Consider the following 24,303-nt stretch of genomic DNA (forward strand, 5'->3'; position numbering starts at 1 on the left):
AGACTCAGAGCGAGTCAACAATTATACTCTACACATATTCGATTGTCATTATTAGTATATAATCAACATTTTACAAGCAGGAATTGACGTTTATTTCCTAAAATAATTAATATTTAAACAAGAACCAATTACATTTATTGACTGTAGCCAGTACAATATTACGCCTCTTTTTTGCTGCAATGCCAGAAACTTTTATTTATAGAAATTATATAAATATAATAGAGAATATTAGATACATTGAATTCATATTTTGATTTCACAGAAGAAATTGAATTGTTTCGGTTCTTTACAAATTTCTCAAGGACCCGAAAAAAATACTCAGTTATTTTAAGGACCATACCATTTACTGCAGATGCCCTTAAATTTTTTTTTTTTTTATTCCGATTCCTTTAGAAAATTAAAATAAAATAAAATACAAATGCAATCTATCTAATATTCTATATTTTTAATAACACGAAGCGCTCATGTTAAAATAAAGGATGCTCGTACTCGCGCATGGGAGGATACAAAATATGTGCCACAATAAATCCGACATTGTAATTGGAATCCGTGCCCAGAGAAATTTCGAAAAGATAAATTAATATGCGAGTCCGGCCAAAAACTTCGTACGTCGAAAGTCAATTTTCTCCCTTCCCAAATAAATAAATCTCTTTTTTTTGTGTTATAAAATTCCCAAATTTATCGCGTTGCTTCATATTCAACACTCGAGCACGAGCAACATCAAATTTGCGCACCTTTTTCTCGGATATTCCTTATATTCTCTCCGTGTATTTATAAATTAAACCCAGCCAGCCCGATCCAGTCAAACCCAAGCTGCATTGAGAGAGAGAGAGAGAGAGAGAGAGAGAGCGATGAAGCAGAGCGGGTGTTGTCGCAGCTTGAGGTTTGTTATTTTAATGGTGGTTTTGGTTGCGTTTGCATCGAGATGCGAAGGAGTTACAAGTAAGTTTCGAAGAAAGCTTGAGGCTACCGAGGATATGCCCTTCGACAGCGATGTTTTCAGCGTACCGGATGGGTACAATGCTCCGCAACAGGTACACACTGTTCATATATATATATATATATATGACTTGGCTACAGTGCTATGGGTAGTTAAGAGGTCTCCCGTGCTACGGCTCAATATTCGACTTTTAAAAATTCTAACGGTCGATCCGAACCGTTCATCTTGTTCTCCATATTAATATGTGCTTGGAGACCAAATTTTACATTTTTTGAAAAATTTTTACTATTTTTTTAGATTTATTGAAAATCGCTGTTTTTCAGACAAATCTGGACCATAAAAAACAGCGATATTCAATAAATCTTAAAAAATAGTAAAAAATTTCCAAAAAATGTAAAATTTGGTCTCCAAACACATATTAATATGGAGAACAAGATGAACGGTTCGGATCGACAGTTAGGATTTTGAAAAGTCGAATATTAAGCCGTAGCACGGGAGACCTCTTAGCTACCTATAGCATATTTGCCAAATTCTATATATATATATATATAGAGTAAAGCTAGCGTGTGACATGCTCACCAAGAAAGTTTGGTGAGCATAACTCCAAAAGTATATCGGATCGACGTCAAATGCCAAATCCAAACCGTTGAAATCCATGTACTTCATGAGTGATGCATATATATGCAAAATTTTGAAAGTTTCGACTTTATTTGCTACACGGTCAAGTGGTCAAAGAAATGAACATTTTATTATAAGTTATTTTATATATTCAATTTTTATTATTTCTTTGACCACTTGACCGTGTAGCAAATAAACTCGAAACTTTCAAAATTTTGCATGTATAAGCATCACTCATGAAGTACATGGATTTCAACGGTTTGGATTTGGCATTTGACGTCGATCCGATATACTTTTGGAGTTATGCTCACCAAACTTTCTTGGTGAGCATGTCACACGCTAGCTTTACTCATATATATATATATATATATATATATATATATATTTTTGGGTTTGGGTTTGGGTTTGGGTGACAACTGAACTGAGAAATGGGTGGTAGACTGGCAGGGCACGCTGACCGTGCATGGGACTTCATGACCGTTCAAATCTTTGATAATAAATTAGCATACTAATTTTGGGCTTCTAAACAACATAATGAAAAAAATATATATATAATTTTGCAATTTTTAAAGATCTGGACACGAAAATCTGTTGACTTAATATTACAAAGCGTCGTTCACACCCCTACGAATATATCGACCTGTGCGCTGTGAATTTATATCTTTATCTTTACAAGTTAAAAAGTTCATCGGAACTATTAAACATCATCTCTATGATGAGGGGGGTTCAAATGCATTCAAATTTTTGTGCATCCAAATGCACCTTATCTTTTAAATTTTTTTTCTTCATTTTCAAAGTCCGAATAGTCAATCCGAACCGTTAGATGCGATCTATAAATTAAGATGTGCTTGGAGACCAAATTTTACATTTTTTGGAATTTTTTTACTATTTATTAAGTCACTTTGAAAATCGCTGATTTTACATTTTCTGGACCATTGGATCAGTGATTTTTCAAAGTGACTTAATAAATAGTAAAAAAATTCCAAAAACTGAAAAATTTGATCTCCAAGCACATCTTAATAAATAGATCGCATCTAACGGTTCAGATTGACTATTCGGACTTTGAAAAAGGAGAAAAATGATAGGGTGCATTTGGGTGCACAAAAATTTGGGTGCATTTGAACCCTCCTCATTATAATATATTCGCATACTAAATTTTATAATTTTTTATATATTTATCTAAAATTTTCAAAATATATCCAAAACTACTGGTTTTGGATAGTCTACCATTTTCAAATCAAGTGATTTTTAACCTATTTTTTTTAAAAAAAAACAACATTAATGAAAATCTAAATAATAATATAAAATTTAGCCTTCATTTACATTTTGATATGAAGATTAAATTGAAAGGTTTAAATCCACAATTTAAACTTTAAAAATAGAAATATGAGTCTATAGCACTTAGTCATTGTGTAATGTACATATTACCATAACCAAAGTATTATTCGACTTATAAAAATAGGTAACATTAATTATTGTTATTTTATCAATGACCATTTATTAATGATAATAATATATTCTAAATGTAAAATTTTAAATTAGAAATACCTTTGGAAATTGTTACAACTTCCAAGTAAATTGATAATGATATCCAGTCTCTTAACAAATCTCAACCACAGTTTGTTATTTACTCTCCAAAAGTGGATAAATGGATGCTAAATATGTTTTGAGATTTTTCAAAGCTATATATCATGTATATTCAAATAATTAAACTAAAATTACTCATATAAATTAATTTAGTAAAGTTTTAATTTATACTGTCCTAATATAAAAGTTATTATATTTCACTTGTGTTAATTATATTTTTGTGTCATTTTATTTCAGACATATGATTAATAATTCGATATTATAATTATATAGTTCCGTATTTAGGTTCTCATTTTTTTTTTAAATATAGAGCCGAATAAAAAATAATAAAATCTTAATAAGCTTGTAAACGAATTATCTTTATCCGAATTGATCATTTGGTGGCAACCAGTGTTGTAAATAACAGTATGCGGTCGTTGGAAAAACATAGTACCACTAAATAATTAATTAGAAATAATTAAGAATAATCGATTATAATCAGAAATAATCAACTGATTAGTTAGAAAAATTTATAATAATTTTGTCACTTCTAACAACTAATCAGTCAATTAATCAGCTTAAACGGTCGTTTTTTACAACACTAGGATGTCGCCCAATTGGCATTTGTATCCACTGCATTAACTCAAAAAGGAATCTTTTGATTTAATATATCTGAACCATCCGATCTGCTTTAAAATCCGTGCAAATAAGATCTGCACTAATATTAAAGTCTCTGTGTTAAAATCGGACGGTCGAATTGATTCAGTTTAAAATCAGATGGTCCAGATACATTAACTCAAAAGATTCCTTTGAGTTAATGCGGAGGATACGTGTTCGCCCAATTGGGGGCCACTCTAAGCAAAGCAACAAGTCTGTTTGAATTTGCCTTTTTTGGTTTGGCCGTTTGTGGTTGGCCGAGCGCTTCATTCGCCTAAAATCAAAATCAAACGGTCGTCAAAGTTTACGCACTTATCTAAGGTAAAAAAATTATTTACTTAACGTTTGCCAATAGATTATTTTAAGATATTCAAAATTCAAATCGCTTGAGGAACAAAAGAACATAAATCAAGTATAATTATTTTGACATGATAAATGTCGATCGTGTTTGTAATCTTGGTCAAAATTGTCAAAGAAAATAAATTTCATGTACACTAAAAAACTTTGAAATTATATTTTACCCTCCAAGTTACCCTTCTATATTAAAAAAACTCACAAATATATACATTTTATTGTGTTTTCTATTAAAACTCAATTTAAATTTATAAAGTACCCATTTTAATCTTTATTAAGAAAAAAAAATATATATGTAGCATATAAAAGATTTTAGAAGAGAAGTATTTTGTTTGATGATTTGAAAAAAAAGGTTATTTTATAAAATGCTAGGTGATGAGGTTTTATTTTCTTTGTATATTTTCTCATGTGCAAATTGCATATCTTATTTCCTCCTCTTTGAAAGGTGCATATTACACAAGGTGACCTCAATGGTAATGCTGTGATTGTGTCATGGGTAACACCAACTGAGCCCGGTTCAAGTACGGTTCTCTATGGAACTTCCGAAGACAAGCTCGACAAGTCAGCCAAAGGAAAGCATGGACAGTACAAGTACTACAATTACACATCAGGTTTCATTCACCATGCCACACTTAAACATTTGAAGGTATGAGATCTCTTAATTTTTATATGTGGTACAAAGGAAAATTTTCTTGCACCCCCAAAAAAAGTTTCAAATATACTAATATGATTATACCATATAATCCCAAGGCTCAATTATGCTCTTTAATTTCTGTAAAAATAAATTGAGTTTTTGAGTGAAAGGTTGTATGAGGTTTTAATTGGCAAAATGAATGTTTCCTTCTTTTGAAACTTGAAATGATTGAGAAGTTCACTAATTATTCTTTTTTCAATTTGGTTTCAGTATGACACAAAGTACTATTATGCTGTCGGTGTTGGGCAAACAGTGCGGAAATTCTGGTTTAAGACACCTCCTCAAGTAGGTCCAGATGTACCGTACACTTTCGGACTCATTGGTATTCTCATTGTTTCTGTATTTCACTCTTACACACACACACACACACACATATACAAACACCACATGAGCAGTCATATCCTGAGTTTAATCATTTGCACAATTTCCTTTTATGTTTTTTTTTCCTTTCAAAATGAAAAGGCGATCTTGGCCAGACCTATGATTCAAACATAACGCTATCGCATTACGAGTCAAACATGGACGCTGAAGCCGTGCTCTTTGTGGGGGACCTATCATATGCTGACCACTACTCAGATCATGACAACCGGAGGTGGGACTCATGGGGTCGCTTCGTTGAGAGGAGCACTGCTTACCAACCCTGGATCTGGACAGCGGGCAATCACGAGCTTGATTTCGCACCTGAACTTGTCAGTATATATAAATCTATTTTTTGTGGACAATTTTCTTGCATCACTTATCATACACCAAATTCACCATTTTTCTTAAGAGTGTCCTCTTGAGTTGCATAGAGGAGGTGAATGGAGAGGAGTAAAAGATTCAACCTCTCGATTTGAAGGATAAAAAATTCAACCTCTTTATTTCCTTTTCTTCGGAACTACTGTCCTGGATAAACATCTCAATATTTACGGAGCAACAGCATTGGTGTTTTGGGTATTCTGAATGAATTAGGCATGGCATGGTGGGTGATATTCCCATATTTTATCTGGAATCTAAAATTTTATGATTTTATACGCAGGGTGAAATGGTTCCATTTAAACCATTCACGAATCGTTATCATACACCATACAAAGCTTCTAACAGCACTGCCCCCTTTTGGTACTCAATAAAACGTGGTTCGGCTTACATCATCGTCCTCTCATCCTACTCTGCATATGGTATGAGACCTAATTGCTTCCATCTTATTTGTTTTTTTCATTTTATTTCAACATGTGTGAGTTATTGTATCTCCCAAAATCAGTTTGGAGGGAAGAGCTTCTTTTGTGCAAGTACGAGTTGTAAAGTCTACATTTTTACATAAATACCCTAGCAAACCATCATAATTTTATGTTATTATATTAATCGTGCTATCTTGTTGGGAATTGGGAAATGTGATAGCCAGTACTCGACAGTTTGTTACCGAGTTATTCTACTGTTTGTGTTCTGTATTTGATCAAAAAATTTAAAATCACATAAATTAGGGGGATATTGTTAACAAAATTCAAATCCAAATCATTTTGACCAGTACTGGGCACAGTCTTTACAGTACTGATCACTAAGATCAACTATTTTTTTTTTTTAATTAAATTCATCAATATCTTGTTGTTTATACTTTATAAAGTTTTAGATTCTTGTGTCTTGTCCATTATGTTTTATGCATTAATTTTTTTTTTCCTTTTATTTTTTCTCAGGGAAGTACACACCGCAATACCAGTGGCTATATGAGGAGTTGCCAAAAGTGAACAGAAGCGAAACACCATGGCTCATTGTTCTGATGCACTCACCATGGTACAACAGCTACAACTATCACTACATGGAAGGAGAGACCATGCGTGTTATGTATGAAGAATGGTTTGTGCAATACAAAGTTGACGTGGTTTTTGCTGGTCATGTCCATGCCTACGAACGAAGTGTAAGTGTTTATTTCAAGGATATATTCTACTTGTATCTGCTCATACTGTACAAAAAAATACCAGTATTCTTATACTAGGATCTCTTATCCAGTATCAATTTTGATCGCACAAATTAGACAATAATTTAAATATATGCGGCTTTTGGCTCATTGGTTTCAGAAAAAAGAGATGCAATCTACTTAATTTTCATTTGTTTAAATTTCAGCATAGGATATCAAACACAGCATATAATATTATAAATGGAAAATGCACTCCGGTGCCAAACCAGGATGCTCCTGTTTATATCACAATTGGAGACGGTGGAAATATAGAAGGACTTGCAAGCAAGTATGCACTTCAATTTCCCTTTTTTTTTTATGTGATTCCCTTTTGTAAAATTAAAAAATTGATTCATTTTTTTGGTTAATTTAAATGTAGCATGACAGAACCACAGCCGAGCTACTCAGCTTTTAGAGAGGCAAGCTTTGGTCATGCAATATTTGATATAAAGAATAAAACACATGCTTACTACACATGGCACCGCAATCAAGACGGAGAGAAGGTCATGGCTGACTCGATGTGGTTTACAAACCGATTTTGGCTTCGGACTGATGATTCCTCAAATGTAGCATGAACAAGAATTGTTGTTTGAGTTCTGCCTTTCCAAAATAATAGCAGGATGATTTAATTTAGTGTAGAACAGTGAATAAAAGTAAATTTACCATGCCTTTGAGTAATCTTAAAAAACCATTCTGATCTTCTCCAGCATTTTTTCAAATGGTTTAGTCGCTACCGCCTTAGTTAAAACATCAGCCACTTGTTCTGTTGATCTAACAAATAGAAGAGAAATAATGTGAGAATTAACTTTTTATTTAATAAAGTGTCTATCTACCTCTATATGTTCTGTCCTGTCATGTTGCACTGAATTATTTGGAACGTTAATTGCAGTCTTATTGTCACAATACAACTTCATCTCATTTTCCGTTCCCAATTCTAATTTATTGATCATTTTTCGTAGCCATAATAGTTCGCAAATCTCTTTCACCATGCCTCTAAATTCGACTTCAGCACTAGATAAGACGACTACATTTTGTTTCTTACTTCTCCATATTATCAAGTTTCCCTCCAACGAAAATAAAGTAACCCGATGTTGATTTTCTATCAATAATATTTCCTGCCCAATCTGCATCTGTATATCCTTCAATCTTTGTATGTCCATTCTTCTCAAATTTGATTCCTTTGCCGAGTGTCCCCTTCAGATATCGTAAGATACGTGTAACAGCTCTCATGTGATCTTCACTTGAATTATGCATGAATTGACTTATTACTCTCACTGCATAAGTTACATCAGCTCTGTTTTCCGGAGGACAAATGGATACTAGAAATAAAAAATCACTCCTTGGCTATGGTTTTAAGTTTGTAAAAATCAATTTACGCTGTGCAATGTGTAATTCCTTTGTGTGTCCAATTTACGCTGGACATGAGAGCTCTGCACAACGACGATTACATTTATTCTGAACAAAAAAATTCATTAATTGGATCTCTTAAGCCTCTAGCTGTTTACTTGTCACATAGATTACATTCTGTAGAAGTTAAATTAACATCACGAGGTAGATGCATTGGTCATGAAATAGAAGAATTTCAGGATTTATCTTATAATAGTTAAGAAGCTGGCATGCTATGCTGCACAAAATAATTTGAAGTATTAAAATGAAAAAGATCAACCTTGTTTATAGCTGCTCCTCTTGTAAAGGAAGTACGCGCGCACTCATAGTCCAGTTCATTGCGATCGTTCCATTTCTGACAGATCTAAGTGTTTACCATAGGAAAAAAAAAAAAAAACACATATGCACATTGTGCTGATCATGCATGGTGCTGGAGACAGAGCGGGTGATGATAGGACCATGTACACAAGGTCCTAACAGAATCAGTTTTGAATCAAGAATAATTTGAGATTCGGATCCCCATCTGGGACCAATCCGAAGTCCAATAAAACAAGGCTCATGATCTGGAAACAATTCGGTCCGACAAGGCTTAAATGGGTCTCACTAGACAAGGCCTAACCGGGCCTTATCCGACAAGAGTCCAGCCCGGACTCGACTTACGGTCACTGTTCTCGTACCCGTACAGTGCGGGTGCGATTTAGTGATTGCTTTCTAAACGGTCGTTACCGCTCTTATGCGAAATCCTCTAAACACTCTGACAACGCGGGATAACGATTAGAGGAGAGCCTATTTAAGACAGAAAGTCTCATTGAATTAAATAGGGATTGTTAAATATTTTTATTATTTTGATAGAAAGTAATAAGAAGAGAAGTCTCGTATTTAATATTTATTTTGGGCCAGAAGGGAAAAGTGTCACCGTGTCGCTCTGAATCCATGTGCCTCCGCCATTGACTTTTTAATTCACATGTTTCTTCGGCCTACTATATTTTTTATGTTTCTTTTTAGGAAAAAAAAAATAACAAATCATTTAGCCGAAAAAATTAGTTACCATTAGAGTTTGAATAAAACCCGGGTCGGGTATACCCGACCATACCCGCCCGTACCTGCCGCCCGGGGTACCCGTGTCCGAGCCCGGGTATGGGTCGGATACTCGGGTACGCGGGTACGGGCAAAAACCGGACTGGACCCGTTATTTTGGACCAATATCCGACCATACCCTACCATAGTTTACCCGTACCCGACTAAACCCGTACCCGACTACCCGAGTACCCGTATACCCAACCACTGTTCATCCCATTTCAAAATTAAAAAAATCTGATTTTTTTTCCCCCCAAACCAACAAAAAAAACCAGAAAAAAATAGGAAAAAACCAGAAGAAAAAAAAACCAACAAAAAAACCAGAAAAAAAAAAAGCAAAAAAAAAAAAAAAAAAACCAACAAAAAAACTAGCAAAAAAAAAATAACCAAAAAAAAACCAACAAAAAAAAAAAAAAAAAAACCGTACCCGCTCTACCCGTATCCGTATCCGCCTTACCCGTCAAGGGTACACGGGTAAGGGTATAGGACGGATAGGGTATGATTTTTGAAAATTATACCCGCCATACCCATACCCGTACCCGCCCGAGTATAAATACACTAGTTACCATCTTACCATCGACTTCTGAAAAAAAAAAAATCTGGAATTACCATCCATGCAGATTAAATCTGCCTAGAACTCATAGTTTTGCGCAAATTCGTTGACTTCTGAAAAAAAATCATGAATTACTATCCGTGCAGATAGGGGTGAAAACGGAGCGGATACGGAGCGGATAATGCTAATACCATATCCGCATCTGTCGGATAATGAGCGGATACGGATACGGATACGGATAGTAAACGGATATCAAAATTCAAAACCAAATCCGCCTTAAACGGATACGGATACGGAACGGATAGTCCACGGATACGGATTCGAATACGGATATAAAACGAATAATGGTCGGATAATTAAGATATATGAACTTCTAAAATACAAATATTAATTAAAACATTAAATATAAATATTAATGAACTTATAAGAGATGAAAGATAATCTATTCATATAATATATATATATCAAATAAGTGTATGGTAACAAAAGATGTTGTGGTGTAGTGGTTTGAAGCTTGGTCTTAAGGCATTGAGATGGGAGGACATGGGTTCAAATCCCACCTATAGCAAATATTTATTTCTCTTTTATATGGGTTTGGCCAAATTATCCGAATCCGGATAATCCGGATATCCGCTCCGTTTAGGACTCCGAATCCGTATCCGTATCCGGATCTTTTATGGATTTCCGAAAATTATCCGAATCCGTATCCGGGAATTATCCGAATCCGGATTATCCGGATTCGGATTATATCCGGATACGGAGCGGATATCCGCCGGATAATCCGGCTCCGTTTTCACCCCTACGTGCAGATCAAATCTGCTGAATTTTTTTTATTAATCCAAAAATGATATCAAATTTCTAAATTTACACTCGATTTGCAAAAATTTTGAAATCTATTCAATCCGAAAAATTATTTATTGGATTCAGAGCCTGAATTTGCAAAATAATTTCTCAGATTCAAGTTTCTCTTTCTGATAAAATATTTATCGGAAATAGTATTTCAGGTAAATTATTTTGTGAAAACACCATTTCCAGTAAATTATTTACCGGAAATATGATTTTCTGATTTTTTATTTTATTTAAATAGAAAATGTTATGATTCTTTTATTTTTATATTTTTTTTAAAATAGATGAAATACTATATATTTGAATTTATTAGAAATATTGCGACAAATAACTCGGATTAATATTTTTCAGATCAGATTTTTTGCGACTGTAAGAAAAATTAAAATATTTCTTTGTTTGTTATTTGAGAAAAATATAAATATTTTGAATCTGAGTTATTGATTCTGATTCGAAAGTAACTTGTGGAGAAATAAAAAAAAATTACCGTGAACAACCTGATACATTCAAATTCTAATATACTCTGAAAAAAATTGATTTGATGTTTCGGCTCTAATGTCAAATCAATTAATTTTTTGAAAATTATATAATTTTCTGAGAACAAAATAAAGTAAGCTCCGAGGGGCTATGAGTAAAATTGGTAAAAAAATCCATGCTGCTGAGGTGCTCCCCGAGCCCGGACTTGGTTTCCGATGAGAAGAATCACGAGATCCAAGGAAGCCTCTAACGATGGAAGTGAAGGTTGACGAACTCAACTCAGAGTCAGACACTCAGCTGCTATCGCATACAGCTGCGACCGCATCAACTAAATGCGGAGACGGGATTGAATCGCAATCGCAATCGCAATCGCATCAACAGGACGCGGTCGCTGGATCAGCTACTGATGCCATGGACCTGGAACTGGAATTCGTTTGCTGCTTGCTTCAGCCTCCGATCTCTCACCAGGATTCCGATTATGTTGCCATGAGGCGGGTTTTGCTACTCCGTAAAGGGCAATCTAATCCCTCCGCCATTTCCCATAGAAAAGTATTACTGCTTCCATCTCTCATTCTATCCTTTTCTTATTTATTAATCTAGCTTGATAAAATAGAAATTGTTTACTGGAAGTTTGTTAAGCCTTACTCGACGCCTCATTATGCCGGTTCGAATATGTTAGTTTTTCCATTTTTGGGTGAAGCTTCTAATCTTTTATGACTGAAGGATTGGAGGTGCAATGGTAGAGGATACGTGGCATACCGGAACTTTATCAGAAGACCTAGAGATACTAGTCAGCCAAGCACTCCTGGTCACAGGTGGTTAATAATAAATTTTTATTGGTCTTACATTTAACTTATAATTTTTCCACATACTTTTTTCTTCTAGGTTTGCAATGTTAAATTTCTTGTGTTTTTGCAGTAGTGGTCGAAATTTGTTTGAGACAGACAGCTTCAATTCTAGCAGGGTTGGTAATTCCTAACTTTATACATTAATTATATAATCTTATTTTTTAATTATCACCGAAAGAAAAATCAAATGTTATATAAAATGATTAAACTGAGTGCTAAGGTGATGCAACAAACAAGTGTGATAATGGTATAGTACCACTAGTAAATAGGATAGCAATATTGATGTGCCTTGTGGGAATCAATTCTGACTTCAGTGAAATATTGTAGGATTTAAGGACTAATAGTTTAGGTGTGAGCCATCGGATCAGCTTCAGCTCAACAGCGAGCGATTCTGAACGTCAATTTCGATTAGGGGAGCCTGCTTATTCGTTCATTGGAATGCATTGCATTTTTGACAACTGTAAATTCTCAGGTGTTCTTCTGTACTGAACTTGTTAATACTGGTTTTAACATTCTCTCATCTTATTCAAAATGGTACAATGAATAGCATATAAAGATTGCAAAATGGTAATGCTTGTCATATTTCAGACGCTTTCCAGGATTGCATATTCTGTTTCCATTGCTCCAGATTTTTTTTTAAATAGGATATATAATCTGGATTGTGCTGATTAATATTTACAGTGACAATATTGAAATTTGGGTATATGAGCTCGGATCTGCTTGCCTATGGTGCATCTGATGGCAGTCTGACAATTTGTCAAGTTTCAGAACCAGCATCAGTTCTTCATCAGCTAAAGGGCCACACCAAGGATATCACAGGTAGACTTTGATCATTGATAAATTAAATTTTCAAAAAGTAAGGTCAGAAAAGCACCTCTGTGATTATAAGCATAAAGTTAGAGTGACAGAAAATGGTCTAATTATATATTAGAAAGATTAGGTATAGTAAATTGAAGATGTACATAATAAAAGAGGAGCCCAGCCATGTTTTGGTCATTTTAATTTTCATGTACAACGAAGAATCAAACATAAAGAACATAAAATTAGATCGGCATAACTGCTTCAGTGGTGCAGTGGACTGGTACTCAGATGATACACATTGTCAGTAAGCTATGTTCCCTGGTTTTGCCTAATTGTTTTCGCTTAATAATGTCCAAGAAAGCCCAAAATTGTCAACCAATTGCACAAGAGCCTTCTCTTTATAACTTATGTACTTTGAAAACAGGTAATGCCCTTTCCGGAAAATAAAATCCAATAGAAGTTGCCTCTTGATATTTCTTAATATAGTTAAAACTTGTGAATCGGTTGAAGAAAATAAGAGTTAATACAAGTTTAATATGTAAAAGAAAATATTTTCTTTCTTGTTCTCTTGAAACCGTTCCCTTTTTCTATATGAAGTATATGCTGACAACATCACAGATTTTGATTTTACATCCAACAACCAGTACCTGGCCTCTTCATCAATGGATAAAACTGTGCGTGTTTGGGATGTCTTCAAAGGGAATTGCATAAGAGTTGTCTATGGGGTTTCTTCACAATTATGCATCCGTTTTCATCCGGTATTGTGTGCAACTCAATAAGATAATAGTTGTTACTTGGGATTTTTTTGGTAACAGTGGCCACCAGTTATCTATGTTTTCATAAGAGACCTGTACAAAGAGAGATGAAAAGGCACACTCATGTTCTTAATTTAAAACTGGCCCTGAAGAAAATGGATATTAGATGCAAAACTGTATTTGTTTGTTTATTTCTTACCCAATTTTACAAAAGCTGTGAAAAGTTTATATAATGGTGGATATTTTCTGCAAAGGAAGAGATAGCATATGTGTTTTTTCTTTTTTTGCATGAGATACATTTCAGTCTTTGGGAACCAAAAATTATTATACGTATTGCTACTTGCATTCCCTTTTTTATTTAAAAGATGCCCAACTAACTATTCATACTCACTATTCATTATTTCTCAGGTTAACAACAATTTCCTGCTGGTGGGGAATTCAAACAAAGAAATCAATGTAAATTATCCACCCTTTTTGAATTCATGATCTACTGCGGACTTGTTGTCGTAGCTTGCCATGGAATTAGGATTACTGATTTATTTGATTTTGATATTGCATGTGTGCCTAGGCGATTAACTTTAGCACAGGTAGAGTAATTAGTAAACTCCACTTGGATAATGAAATCACAGCTATGGATAATGATCACACTGGGCAGATTATTTTTGCCGGTGATGCTCAGGTACTGCTTTTACAGGTTTTCATTATATTTAACTTTGGGCAAATTTCACAATTTTATATGTTAGAATTTAGATAATCTTCCTAAAAAGTTATGTTTCCACATGTGAATTCCCTGTTGCTGCTTTGATAGAAAGAAGAATCTGCTTGTACGGACATAAATCAGTAGTAAGACTTGGCCAAAACTGCTCTTTGCTCCCAACTTCCCAAAATTTTACTTAATATTTTCTTGAACCCTTGAAAAGGCTCAATTCTTATAAATAGCTTTGATGTAATTCGAGATGTAGAAATTCTGGGAGCTAAAATTCTGAATTGCATGTATCCATTTCATAATGTAATACAGGGATGCATATATACTGTAAGTGTGAACTCGCATACAGGCTCCATATCCAGAACACACAAGAACAAAAGCATGAGGGGCAAAGCAGCAATTACGACCGTACAGTACCGAACTTTCTCTCTTGTGGCACGATGTCCTGTACTTCTTGTATGTGCCCAAGACGGCAACCTTTCATTTTTCAGGTAATTTTTCATAATTTTAATTATCATGAACTGTAGAAGAGCTCTGGGCAAGATACATTGGTACAACCCTTCCAGGTTATGATATGTTGTGTGGAGCAACATGACTACATGAGATTTTCTGGAATTTTGCATTTGGTCATCTTCTTTTTCCTAACTGGATGTGTCCTGTGTAGTGTTGCAATGGAGGCACAAGGTTATTTGACACTTGTATGCGGTCTGAAACTAGCTCCCCGTATCTACAAATTTCGTTCCTCTTTCTGCCCTCTCCTTTCCCTTGAAAAAGGCGAATTTATTGGTATGTTCTTATTAGAAGTTTTTTTTTTTTTTTTACTTCTGGTTTTCTAGTCCTTTTGTTTTAACTAATGAAGTTACTATACTCCCTGAATTGTGTAGTCTCTGGCAGTGAGGATTCAAATGTCTACTTCTATGATTTGACTCGACCAAAGCATTCTTGTGTGAATAAATTGCAGGTGAGTATTACATGATGTGAAAGCCATCGAACTTCATAATCCAATTTATGAGAAATCATTTTTTTTTTAATTATTTTGCCTTTTTTCCAATCCAGGGGCATGGTGCGCCGGTAATAGGTGTTGCATGGAATCATGGTGAGAATTTACTGGCTTCATCTGATTCAGAGGGTATGGTTATTGTCTGGAAACGTGCAAAGATTGGTTGATGGTATTTTTTAGCATACAAAAATGTCGTACAGAAAATTTTCTTGTAAATGATACGGATGGCTGTATCCCAGGGAAAAAGTAAAACTTTCTGATAGTCAGAGAAATGGAAAGGTGATACAAGTCATATGTAATTTGATTTGATTTGTTTGTTTGTATCATAATTATTGTACTTCCCTATATTTGTCTTTTGAAATTCACATTTGTTCTTTGGTTAGTTTCTGGATCATGCTGCATGCACTTGAATCAGGTATTAGCATTTACCAGTAAGATGAACCATTGTAACTACACTGATATACAGGAATATTATATGTAGTCTCTAATTCTTCACCTTCTAAATAATTTTCAACTGTTTTTAGACAAGTTTTAGAAAAAAAAAAAAAAAAAACTAAATGTGTGTTAACACAATAGTGAAAGTGTATTTTAAGGATTTTTCAAAGAGTGTGAAAGATCAAGATTGTTACTAGCTATTGAAAAATAGTTTTGACTTGTTCAAAATTTTTTGTGCATGTGAATATGATTTTTATATCCGTCAAATACATATAGAATATAAATAATTTATGTTCTTCTTGACCTAAATTGGAGATAAGATCTTAAAACTCTTACCCCATGTTTGGTTGTGGCCTAAAGCTAAGGAGGCCTAAATTGGTTATTCCAACTTAGGCCAGTCTAAATTATTCATGTTTGGTTGAGGCCTAAAGTTAAATCATAGCTTAAACTATTCCTTGTTTGGTTAGAATTGGTGGAGGACTAAAGTTTTGAAAGTCTAAATTGATTAATTATTTATAATAAGATAATAATTATATGATATTAATATCTTAATAGAGGAGGGTTCAAATGCACCCAAATTTTTGTGCACCCAAATGCACCCTATCTTTCAAATATTTTTTCTCCGTTTTCAAAGTCCAAATAGTCAATCCGAACCGTTAGATGCGATCTATATATTAAGATGTGCTTGGAGACCAAATTTTACATTTTTTGAAATTTTTTTACTATTTATTAAGCCACTTTGAAAAATCGCTGATTTTACATTTTCTGGACCATTGGATCAGCGATTTTCAAAGTGGTTTAATAAATAGTAAACAAATTCCAAAAAATGTAAAATTTGGTCTCCAAGCACATCTTAATATATAGATCGCATCTAACGGTTCGGATTGACTATTTGAACTTTGAAAACGGAGAAAAAGAATTTAAAAGATAGGGTGCATTTGGGTGCACAAAAATTTGGGTGCATTTGAACCCTCCCCATCTTAATAATAACTGTAATATATTATATATTATTATAAAATTTATTTAATATATTAATAATATAAAATATTAATTATATAATAATTATTAATAATAAAATACTAATTATATAATTATAAATTAATAATAATTAATAAAAAGATACTAATTATATAATCTTATTAAAATAATTATTTAATATATTAACAATATAAAATATTAATTATATAATTATATATTAGTAATAATTATTAGTAATAAGATACTAATTATATAATATTAACATATCAATAACAACTATAATATATTATACTATTATTATAATAAAAAATTTCTATATTAACAATATTAATTATTAATTATAAAATTATAAATTAATAATAATTATTAATAATAAGATACTAATTATATAATATTAATATATTAATAGCAACTATAATATATTGTAATATTATTATAATAATTATTTAATATATTAACAATATAACATATTAATTATATAATTACATATTAATAATAATTATGAATAAGAAAATATTAATTATATAATATTAATATATTATAATATTATTATAATAATTATTTAATATATTAACAATATAGGATATTGATTATATACTTATATATTAATAATTATTATTAATAATAAGATACTAATTATATAATATTAATATATTAATAATAACTATAAAATATTATAATATTATTATAATAATTATTTAATATATTAACAATATAACATATTAATTATATAGTTATATATCGTTAATAAGATACTAATTACACAATATTAATACATTAATAATAACTATAATATATTACAATATTATATAATAATTATTTAATATATTAACAATATAACATAATAATTATATAATTATTTATTAATAATAATTATCAATAAAAGGATATTATTATAATAATTATTAATGATAATATACTAATTATATACAAATAAAATATTATTATAATCATTCAAGTTAGGCCACGAGGTGGAATAAAAATTAAACCATCATGTGAGGTGGTTTAATTTAGGCCGGCCTAAAGATCGGCTTATGCCATCTTAGTCCGACTCAATTAAGACACGTTTGGTGGAATAACGAGGCCTAAACTTCTTATTCCACCCTTTAGGCCACAACCAAACATGGTGTTAGTCCATATCCAGGGCGTCAATCTTAAATCTTGTAGTTCAGAGGTAAGTTTAATTGAGAAATGGAAGATGAATTTCTTCATGTAGTTAAACAAACAAGGAAATATTCTTTATTGAGTGAGTCTATGGTACTATGCATATTACAATTTGTTACCGTGCTACGGCTCTATATTCGAGTTTTCAAATCCTAACGATCGATCCGAACCGTTCATCTTGTTCTCCATATTAATATGTGTTTGGAGACCAAATTTTACATTTTTTGAAATATTTTTATTATTTTTTTTAGATTTATTGAAAATCACTATTTTTGGATGATCCAGAATTTTCAGATCAAGTGATTTTCTAAATATCTAAAAAAATAGTAAAAAATTTCAAAAAATATAAAATTTGGTCTCCAAATACATATTAATATGGAGAACAAGATGAACGGTTCGAATCGACCGTTAGGATTTGAAAACTCGAATATAGAGCCGTAGCACAGTAATAACCCGTGATATGCATAGTACCATAGACTCACTCTTCTTTATTTGTTATATTTTTCGAGGGAGCTCTCCGTATATGGAGACAAAAAGTCTATTACACCTTTCCGAGAAAAAAAGATTATAAAAAGAAAAATTTACTATTTTTGTAGGGTGCCAGTAAGCTAATGACATATTTTTATCTGTTATCTTTGTATTATATAAGACAAACATGGATAAGATTTTTATTTTCGTTACCTTATCAAATATAGAGTGAATAAGATCAATTAATCCTCATTTTCAATATAAAAAATTTATATGACCAATTCTAATATATAATTGATTCCCATAGTTTGAAATTCGGCCTCTGCCTCTAGATATAGATAAAATTATTTTTGTTAGCTTAATGTATAAAGATACAATAAAAAAAAACTATTTTGTATCTATTACCTTATATGTAATTATAAAATGTAAAATTATATATATAAATATAAATTTATATGTAATTATAAAAAGTAAAATTATATATATAAATATAAATTTATATAGGCCTACGGATGATATGATATAAGTTGTATTTATGATTTCAATATATATGATATAATATTAATTTTAAAAAAGTTTATTTTTTTTCCTTTCTTTTGCTTTGAGTTAGGGCACAAATAGAAGTGCCAATAACATATTTTTATTATTTGATTTTTATTTTATTTGATAAGATAAGTACTAGTAGAAAAAATTTCGTTAACTTAATATAAATAAAGATTTTTTTATAATTTAATAATAAAAATATGAAAATGCTTTCAATTCGTATCGTACTCATTTCAGTCAGGCCCTTAAAAATTATACTTACCTACCTATCTACCTACCTATCTCCTCAACTTAGCTTTTTCAATGACCTTGATTTTGAAGTTTCAACATTTCATCATCAGCGGTTCATCTTTTGTTTAGAGATTAGGGTTTTGACTGATAACACAACATTTACATTACCTTACAGTCTTACACCCTCTCTGCCTCTCACCCACAAAACCATTTTTTACTGGTCTCATCGCCGATACTCCCGAATGACCCGAACCATGTACAAAGTGCCAATAAAAGAAGAAACAAACAAACAAAAAGTATATACAAAATAAACAAAGGAACAAAAAAAAAAAGAAATTTTTTTTTTACAAGATCTCCTTCCACCCCGCTCCCCCCTCCCCTCTCTCTCCCGCTCTCTCGTTCTTGAGACTTGAGAGAGCAATGATGGACTTGGATCCAAAGCAATACCAGCAAGTGGTGCGTCTCCTTCCCGTCTCTGTTTACTTTTATTACGTACCACTTTCTAACTAAATCTTAGCTCAATTTGGTAATTGAGGCTGCCAAATTCCATTTCGCTGGAACAATAATTTTCTATTTTGTTGCATTCGAGTTACTCAGCTTCTGTTTAGTTGAATTTCTAGCTGTTATCGAGTAACATATGTTTTGTTTGTTGAGCTTGAGGCTTTTACTGTTCAGTGGAGAAAGGAACCGAGTTTTGGTTTTGTGCTTGAATTACCAACATTGAAACAAGGTAAGTTTAGGGTTCTGACTTCTGAATCCACTTGATAGAATATTTATAAAGCACTTCAACTTTCAATTTTCTCTCTATTGAGGAGCACAATTCTCCTTGTGATCTTCTTCATTTGAAAAAAAAAGAAGGTTCCTGCTCCTGTTTCAAATTGAAAAGAAACAGGTACAAGGGTTTACAATTAAGCCTAATTAACCCTTTCCCTTAATTGGAAACTTCTTCGATCTCCAAACTTTTCCAACAAAAGCCGTAATAAACATTCCATGCTATAACCAACTTTGTTAGAAAACCAATAACTTGTGAAGAATAGACTCTGAATTAATATAAAGCCTGTGTACACTCACAAATTGACAGCAATTTGGATATTTAGAAACAGCTACAAGCGTTTCTTTACAACGATAATTGGAAGCTTCTTCTATCTCCAAACTTTCCCAATAAAAATCCATAATAAACATTCCATACTATAACCAACTTTGTTAGAAAACCACTAATCTATGAGGATTGACTCTGAATTAATAGAAAGCCCGTGTACACTCACTTGATTGAAACTAAGATATTTAAAAGAACAGAACTCCTAAACACTTCATATCAGCTTCTATTGTTACTTCATCCCTGAACCAGAATCATCTCTTCTGTCTCAGCATGGATCAGCTGTAGTGGTAGCAGCTTTGTTAAATACACCTGTCATCACTTACAATCAATATCTATACCTAATTAATGTTTAAGAGAGATTATTAGTCCTTTCATAGCTCTAAGCTTCTATTACTAAGTATACCTTGGATAAAACACCTGTTCATTTCCGCCCAAATAACCCACAACTTGATACATAACCAAATTTTCCAAAACAATGGTTCCTGTCGATGTTTAACTAGAGAGATTATTAGTCCTTCTATAAAACATAACCTGTTCATTTCCTCCCAAATAAGTGACACATAACATTTTTTCAAAACAACGGCCCCTATTACCTCTGAATTGTCAGTAAATTGCCATAGTTCATAAACTAGAACGGAATGGGCTGGTAAGCTGCACGTACCATAAAAAGTTGATCAATAGATCCACCTGACGATAAATTAGATAATTAGGGTGCCTATACCATATCTATTAAAAAAGTTTATCAATAGATCCACCTGACAATAAATTGGATAATTAGGGTGCCTATACCATATTTATTTCAGCTAAATGTCTTTTGCCAAAATCTTAACCTTTGTGGTCAACACCACACAAGCTCTAATTTGTGGAGCTGCTTTGCAGTTCCAAATTTGACCTATATTGTTGTTACTAGTACCTCCTAAATTGAGCCAATGAGACAGATTTCAAAGTTAACCTTGCTATTGCTTATCTGAGACTGAATCTGAAATCCTTTTTGACAGTCATAGTGTTGTTAACAAGGCTTAAGAAAACCTAGCTACTCTCAGGCTTTCTCCTTGTTTTTTTTTTTATTTCTGAAATTTTTTTGATGATACTGAGCCAATTACAGAATCTTTGCGATGATGATGTGCGGAACATTGTGTGGTCATATCTGGTGCATAATTGTTATAAAGAGACGGCCAATGCATTTCTCTCCACTGCAGGAATAAAGAACTCTAGTGAACCTATGTTGGACATGGACACAAGGAAGCGTAAGTCCCTATAGTTAGTTTATTAGAATGTACTCTGTTAAGATAATTAGGGTTTTCTTTTGTGGTTTTCTGAAAGAAAAAGAAAAGTATAAGAACTTTTAAAGTGGTTATACTTTCTTCTGTAAATGTAGGAAAAGGTTGACAGTTTTGGTAAAGTAGAAAGAGTACATTGTGTATGTGATGTATATGTGCAACATTTCTCTCTTTATGGTTTTATCAAATGAGTAATTAGCCTGGCAACACGACATAAGCAGTTAGCATTCCTATTGTTAAATTTAAGTACTTCAGGATACCTATAATAGAGTTGAGAATTACAGTAGATAGTGTTGATTTTCAGCACACTAGCATATGTTCCAACTAAGGTCCACTGAGACTTTGTTTTTTGAAGAACAGTAGGGTTGGATGATGATAACCTACTTACCTGGTAATTGATCTGTTCTCTTATTACCATCCTTTTTCTGATTACTTCAGCAAATAAAAGTGCGTCCTCTGGCTGAAGATGAATGAAGATTAAAAAAAGAACCGGATAATGCATTTTATATAAAGTAGTAAATAGTCTACATAAGTATTAAGTGAAAAATCAATATCAACAATGGGAAGTCCTAAAATGTTCTAGGGTTTTCAGGAGTAATGATTGTGATATATTCTTCCAGATACCTTCCTTTGAATTTTATAATTGGGCATTGGAATGTTCTTTTTCAGTGATTTTACAACATGTGCAAGAGGGGAAGGTATTAGATGCTATAGAAATGACAGAGCAGCTGGCACCAAAATTACTTGAGTCAAACATGGATTTGCACTTTGACCTTTTAACTCTTCATTTTATTGATCTTATCCGCACTCGAAAATGGTGAGGAATTGGCTATTTTACAATTTTATTATGGAAGGATTCATGTTCTTTGGTTATGCTTATATTTTCTCTAATCCAGTGGTGAGGCCTTGGAGTTCGGTCAAAAGAAGTTGATTGGCTTTGGAAAGGTTCAAAAGTATATTGAGAAAATGGAGGTACATTTCCAATGTTTGTATACTTTACCGATCATATCGGTACATAAAGGTACCAGGCAGACAAGTTTGGTATCTGGTCAACTACTACGGGTTGCCTTTCACATTCTATTGACCAGGGTGCAGGGGTTGATTTCTAAGCTCCAAAAATATCGTACTAAAAATCCAATGGAAATATTTAATTGGTTTGGTTGTGATGATAGCCATATATTACTTTAATTATCACATTATGTATTTCTTCTAACATGAAAAATAAATAGGATGTGATGGCATTAATGGCGTACGAAGACCCAGAGAAATCACCTATGTTCCATTTGTTGAGTTTAGAATACCGTCAGAGTGTTGCTGATGGTCTCAATCAAGCTATTTTAGGTACATAGTAGTTATTATTTTTCACTCATTATTTTGAGGTAAATGTAACATGTAACATCCTATATACTTCAATTTATCATTTGTATGCTTTTACTTCTCTTTATATGCATCTGATATTTCCTTCTCTATTTACTATTTGGACCATAAACTTAGCCTCTATTTTTCCTATGTTTATCCTGTGACAATTTAACCTTCATTAGAGCATTCTAACATGCCTGCCCATTCGGAACTGGAAAGGTTAGCACAACAAGCAACTGTGGTTAGACAATATCTTCATGAGTTTGACAAGGTGAACATCTCTTATTGTTGTTTTCTTTCCTTTTTCTTCTTCTGATGTATATGAGGTAATCAATTTCACACACTTCTTTTCCCCACTATAACAGGATTCACATCCACCATTTTCACTGAAGGCGTTTGTGAATGAATAATTGGGAGGTAATTGGGCTCAAGAAATTGGTGGTACCATGTTGCGTGTCTTGTCAGGTTCCGAAGGTATTGAATTAAGATTCAATCTTTCAGTGGTGGTGCAAGTTGCAAAAGGCTAATACATGGTCCAAACGGTTGTTAGAACATTGTAGGTTAAATGATTTACTCTTTTGTTTTTTCTTATTCATGGACTCTAGTTGTAATTGGTCTTTTATGGCCAAATTTGTATATAGATAATTTAGTGAATTACTTCATTTATAATTGTATGTGTATTTGAGATGATGGCGAAGCTGTGTGTGTATCCATGACATTTATTTAGTTTCTGGTTTTGCGCATTTTTGTCCGAAGTATATGAAACTAAAATGTGGAAGCTTTCAAATTACAATCAGGTGGGATAACCGAACAATGTTTATTTTATTGGATCCATATCCGCTGCTTTTCTTAGTAGCTTTTAAAAGCTGTCGGCTGCTCTCCATTTTCTCTCTATATCTTTCTTCAAAGAAGAGAAGAGAGAGAAAGTAAATTACGTGGGCCCCAAAGTAAGAGGAGAGAGATAGAGAGAAGAGCACGGGAATAATATGGAAAGAAAAGCACCGGATCTCATTCCTATTTTACTGACAATTATTTTTCAAAAAGTTCCAATAAAATTATAAATAAAAAAGCAAATATATAAATATGATATTGGTCATGGACAATCTTAAAATTAAATTTTATGTAATTCAAGAATTGTTTAATGATGCACTAAAGACGGTTAACTTTAGACTGTCGAAATTTAAGTCACTTGATGCATAATGAAATATGTATTACATTTCATTATTTTTAATGAGTGTTCAAATGTCTCTATTTTTTGCGTATCCATTGTGCCTTCATTTTTTAAACATTAATAAACTAAAATTTAAAACTCAAATGTGTCTTCATTTTTTAAACATTAATAAACTAAAATTTAAAACTCAAATATCAAAATAAAATCATTCGATTTGATCTATATTATTTTCACTATGCACATATAAAATATTATGATATTTTGACTGTCTTGATCGATATCAAGAGCTTGCAAAAATACATTGATAGAGATAAATTATGAACGTTGATTTTCAACTTATCGATTCATATAAAAATAAAACCGAAAATTA

At 32.5% G+C, this 24,303-nt stretch overlaps 3 protein-coding genes across 4 annotated transcripts; all 3 read left to right on the forward strand.

Moving 5' to 3' along the window:
• Positions 1–692: 692 nt before the first annotated feature.
• LOC144565177 (purple acid phosphatase 2-like) lies at positions 693–7,428 on the forward strand. Its single transcript, XM_078314850.1, has 8 exons — positions 693–1,034; positions 4,581–4,781; positions 5,040–5,151; positions 5,292–5,518; positions 5,848–5,986; positions 6,500–6,720; positions 6,927–7,048; positions 7,139–7,428. The coding sequence occupies exons 1-8, from the start codon at positions 852–854 to the stop codon at positions 7,332–7,334; spliced, it is 1,401 nt and encodes a 466-aa protein (XP_078170976.1). The 5' UTR covers positions 693–851; the 3' UTR covers positions 7,335–7,428.
• Positions 7,429–11,237: 3,809 nt separating this feature from the next.
• On the forward strand, positions 11,238–15,583 carry LOC144565214 (Transducin/WD40 repeat-like superfamily protein). 2 transcript variants are annotated; one of them, XM_078314899.1, is made up of 12 exons: positions 11,238–11,644; positions 11,819–11,910; positions 12,014–12,059; positions 12,271–12,415; positions 12,625–12,762; positions 13,363–13,502; positions 13,908–13,955; positions 14,068–14,178; positions 14,518–14,696; positions 14,870–14,991; positions 15,090–15,166; positions 15,262–15,583. In XM_078314899.1, the coding sequence occupies exons 1-12, from the start codon at positions 11,348–11,350 to the stop codon at positions 15,370–15,372; spliced, it is 1,506 nt and encodes a 501-aa protein (XP_078171025.1). In that variant the 5' UTR covers positions 11,238–11,347; the 3' UTR covers positions 15,373–15,583. The 2 variants fall into 2 exon arrangements, with proteins under 2 accessions (XP_078171025.1, XP_078171026.1); XM_078314900.1 differs by having other exon boundaries at positions 11,263–11,644; positions 12,017–12,059.
• A 3,641-nt stretch (positions 15,584–19,224) lies between these two features.
• On the forward strand, positions 19,225–23,505 carry LOC144565467 (LisH and RanBPM domains containing protein). The gene is made up of 7 exons (XM_078315232.1): positions 19,225–19,480; positions 21,229–21,370; positions 22,073–22,220; positions 22,300–22,375; positions 22,633–22,744; positions 22,945–23,033; positions 23,128–23,505. Exons 1-7 carry the CDS (start codon positions 19,445–19,447, stop codon positions 23,170–23,172), a joined length of 648 nt encoding a protein of 215 aa, XP_078171358.1. The 5' UTR covers positions 19,225–19,444; the 3' UTR covers positions 23,173–23,505.
• The last annotated feature ends 798 nt before the right edge of the window (positions 23,506–24,303 follow it).

The sequence above is a fragment of the Carex rostrata genome, chromosome 14 (assembly GCF_964058835.1).
Source record: "Carex rostrata chromosome 14, lpCarRost1.2, whole genome shotgun sequence".
Taxonomy (NCBI): domain Eukaryota; kingdom Viridiplantae; phylum Streptophyta; class Magnoliopsida; order Poales; family Cyperaceae; genus Carex; species Carex rostrata.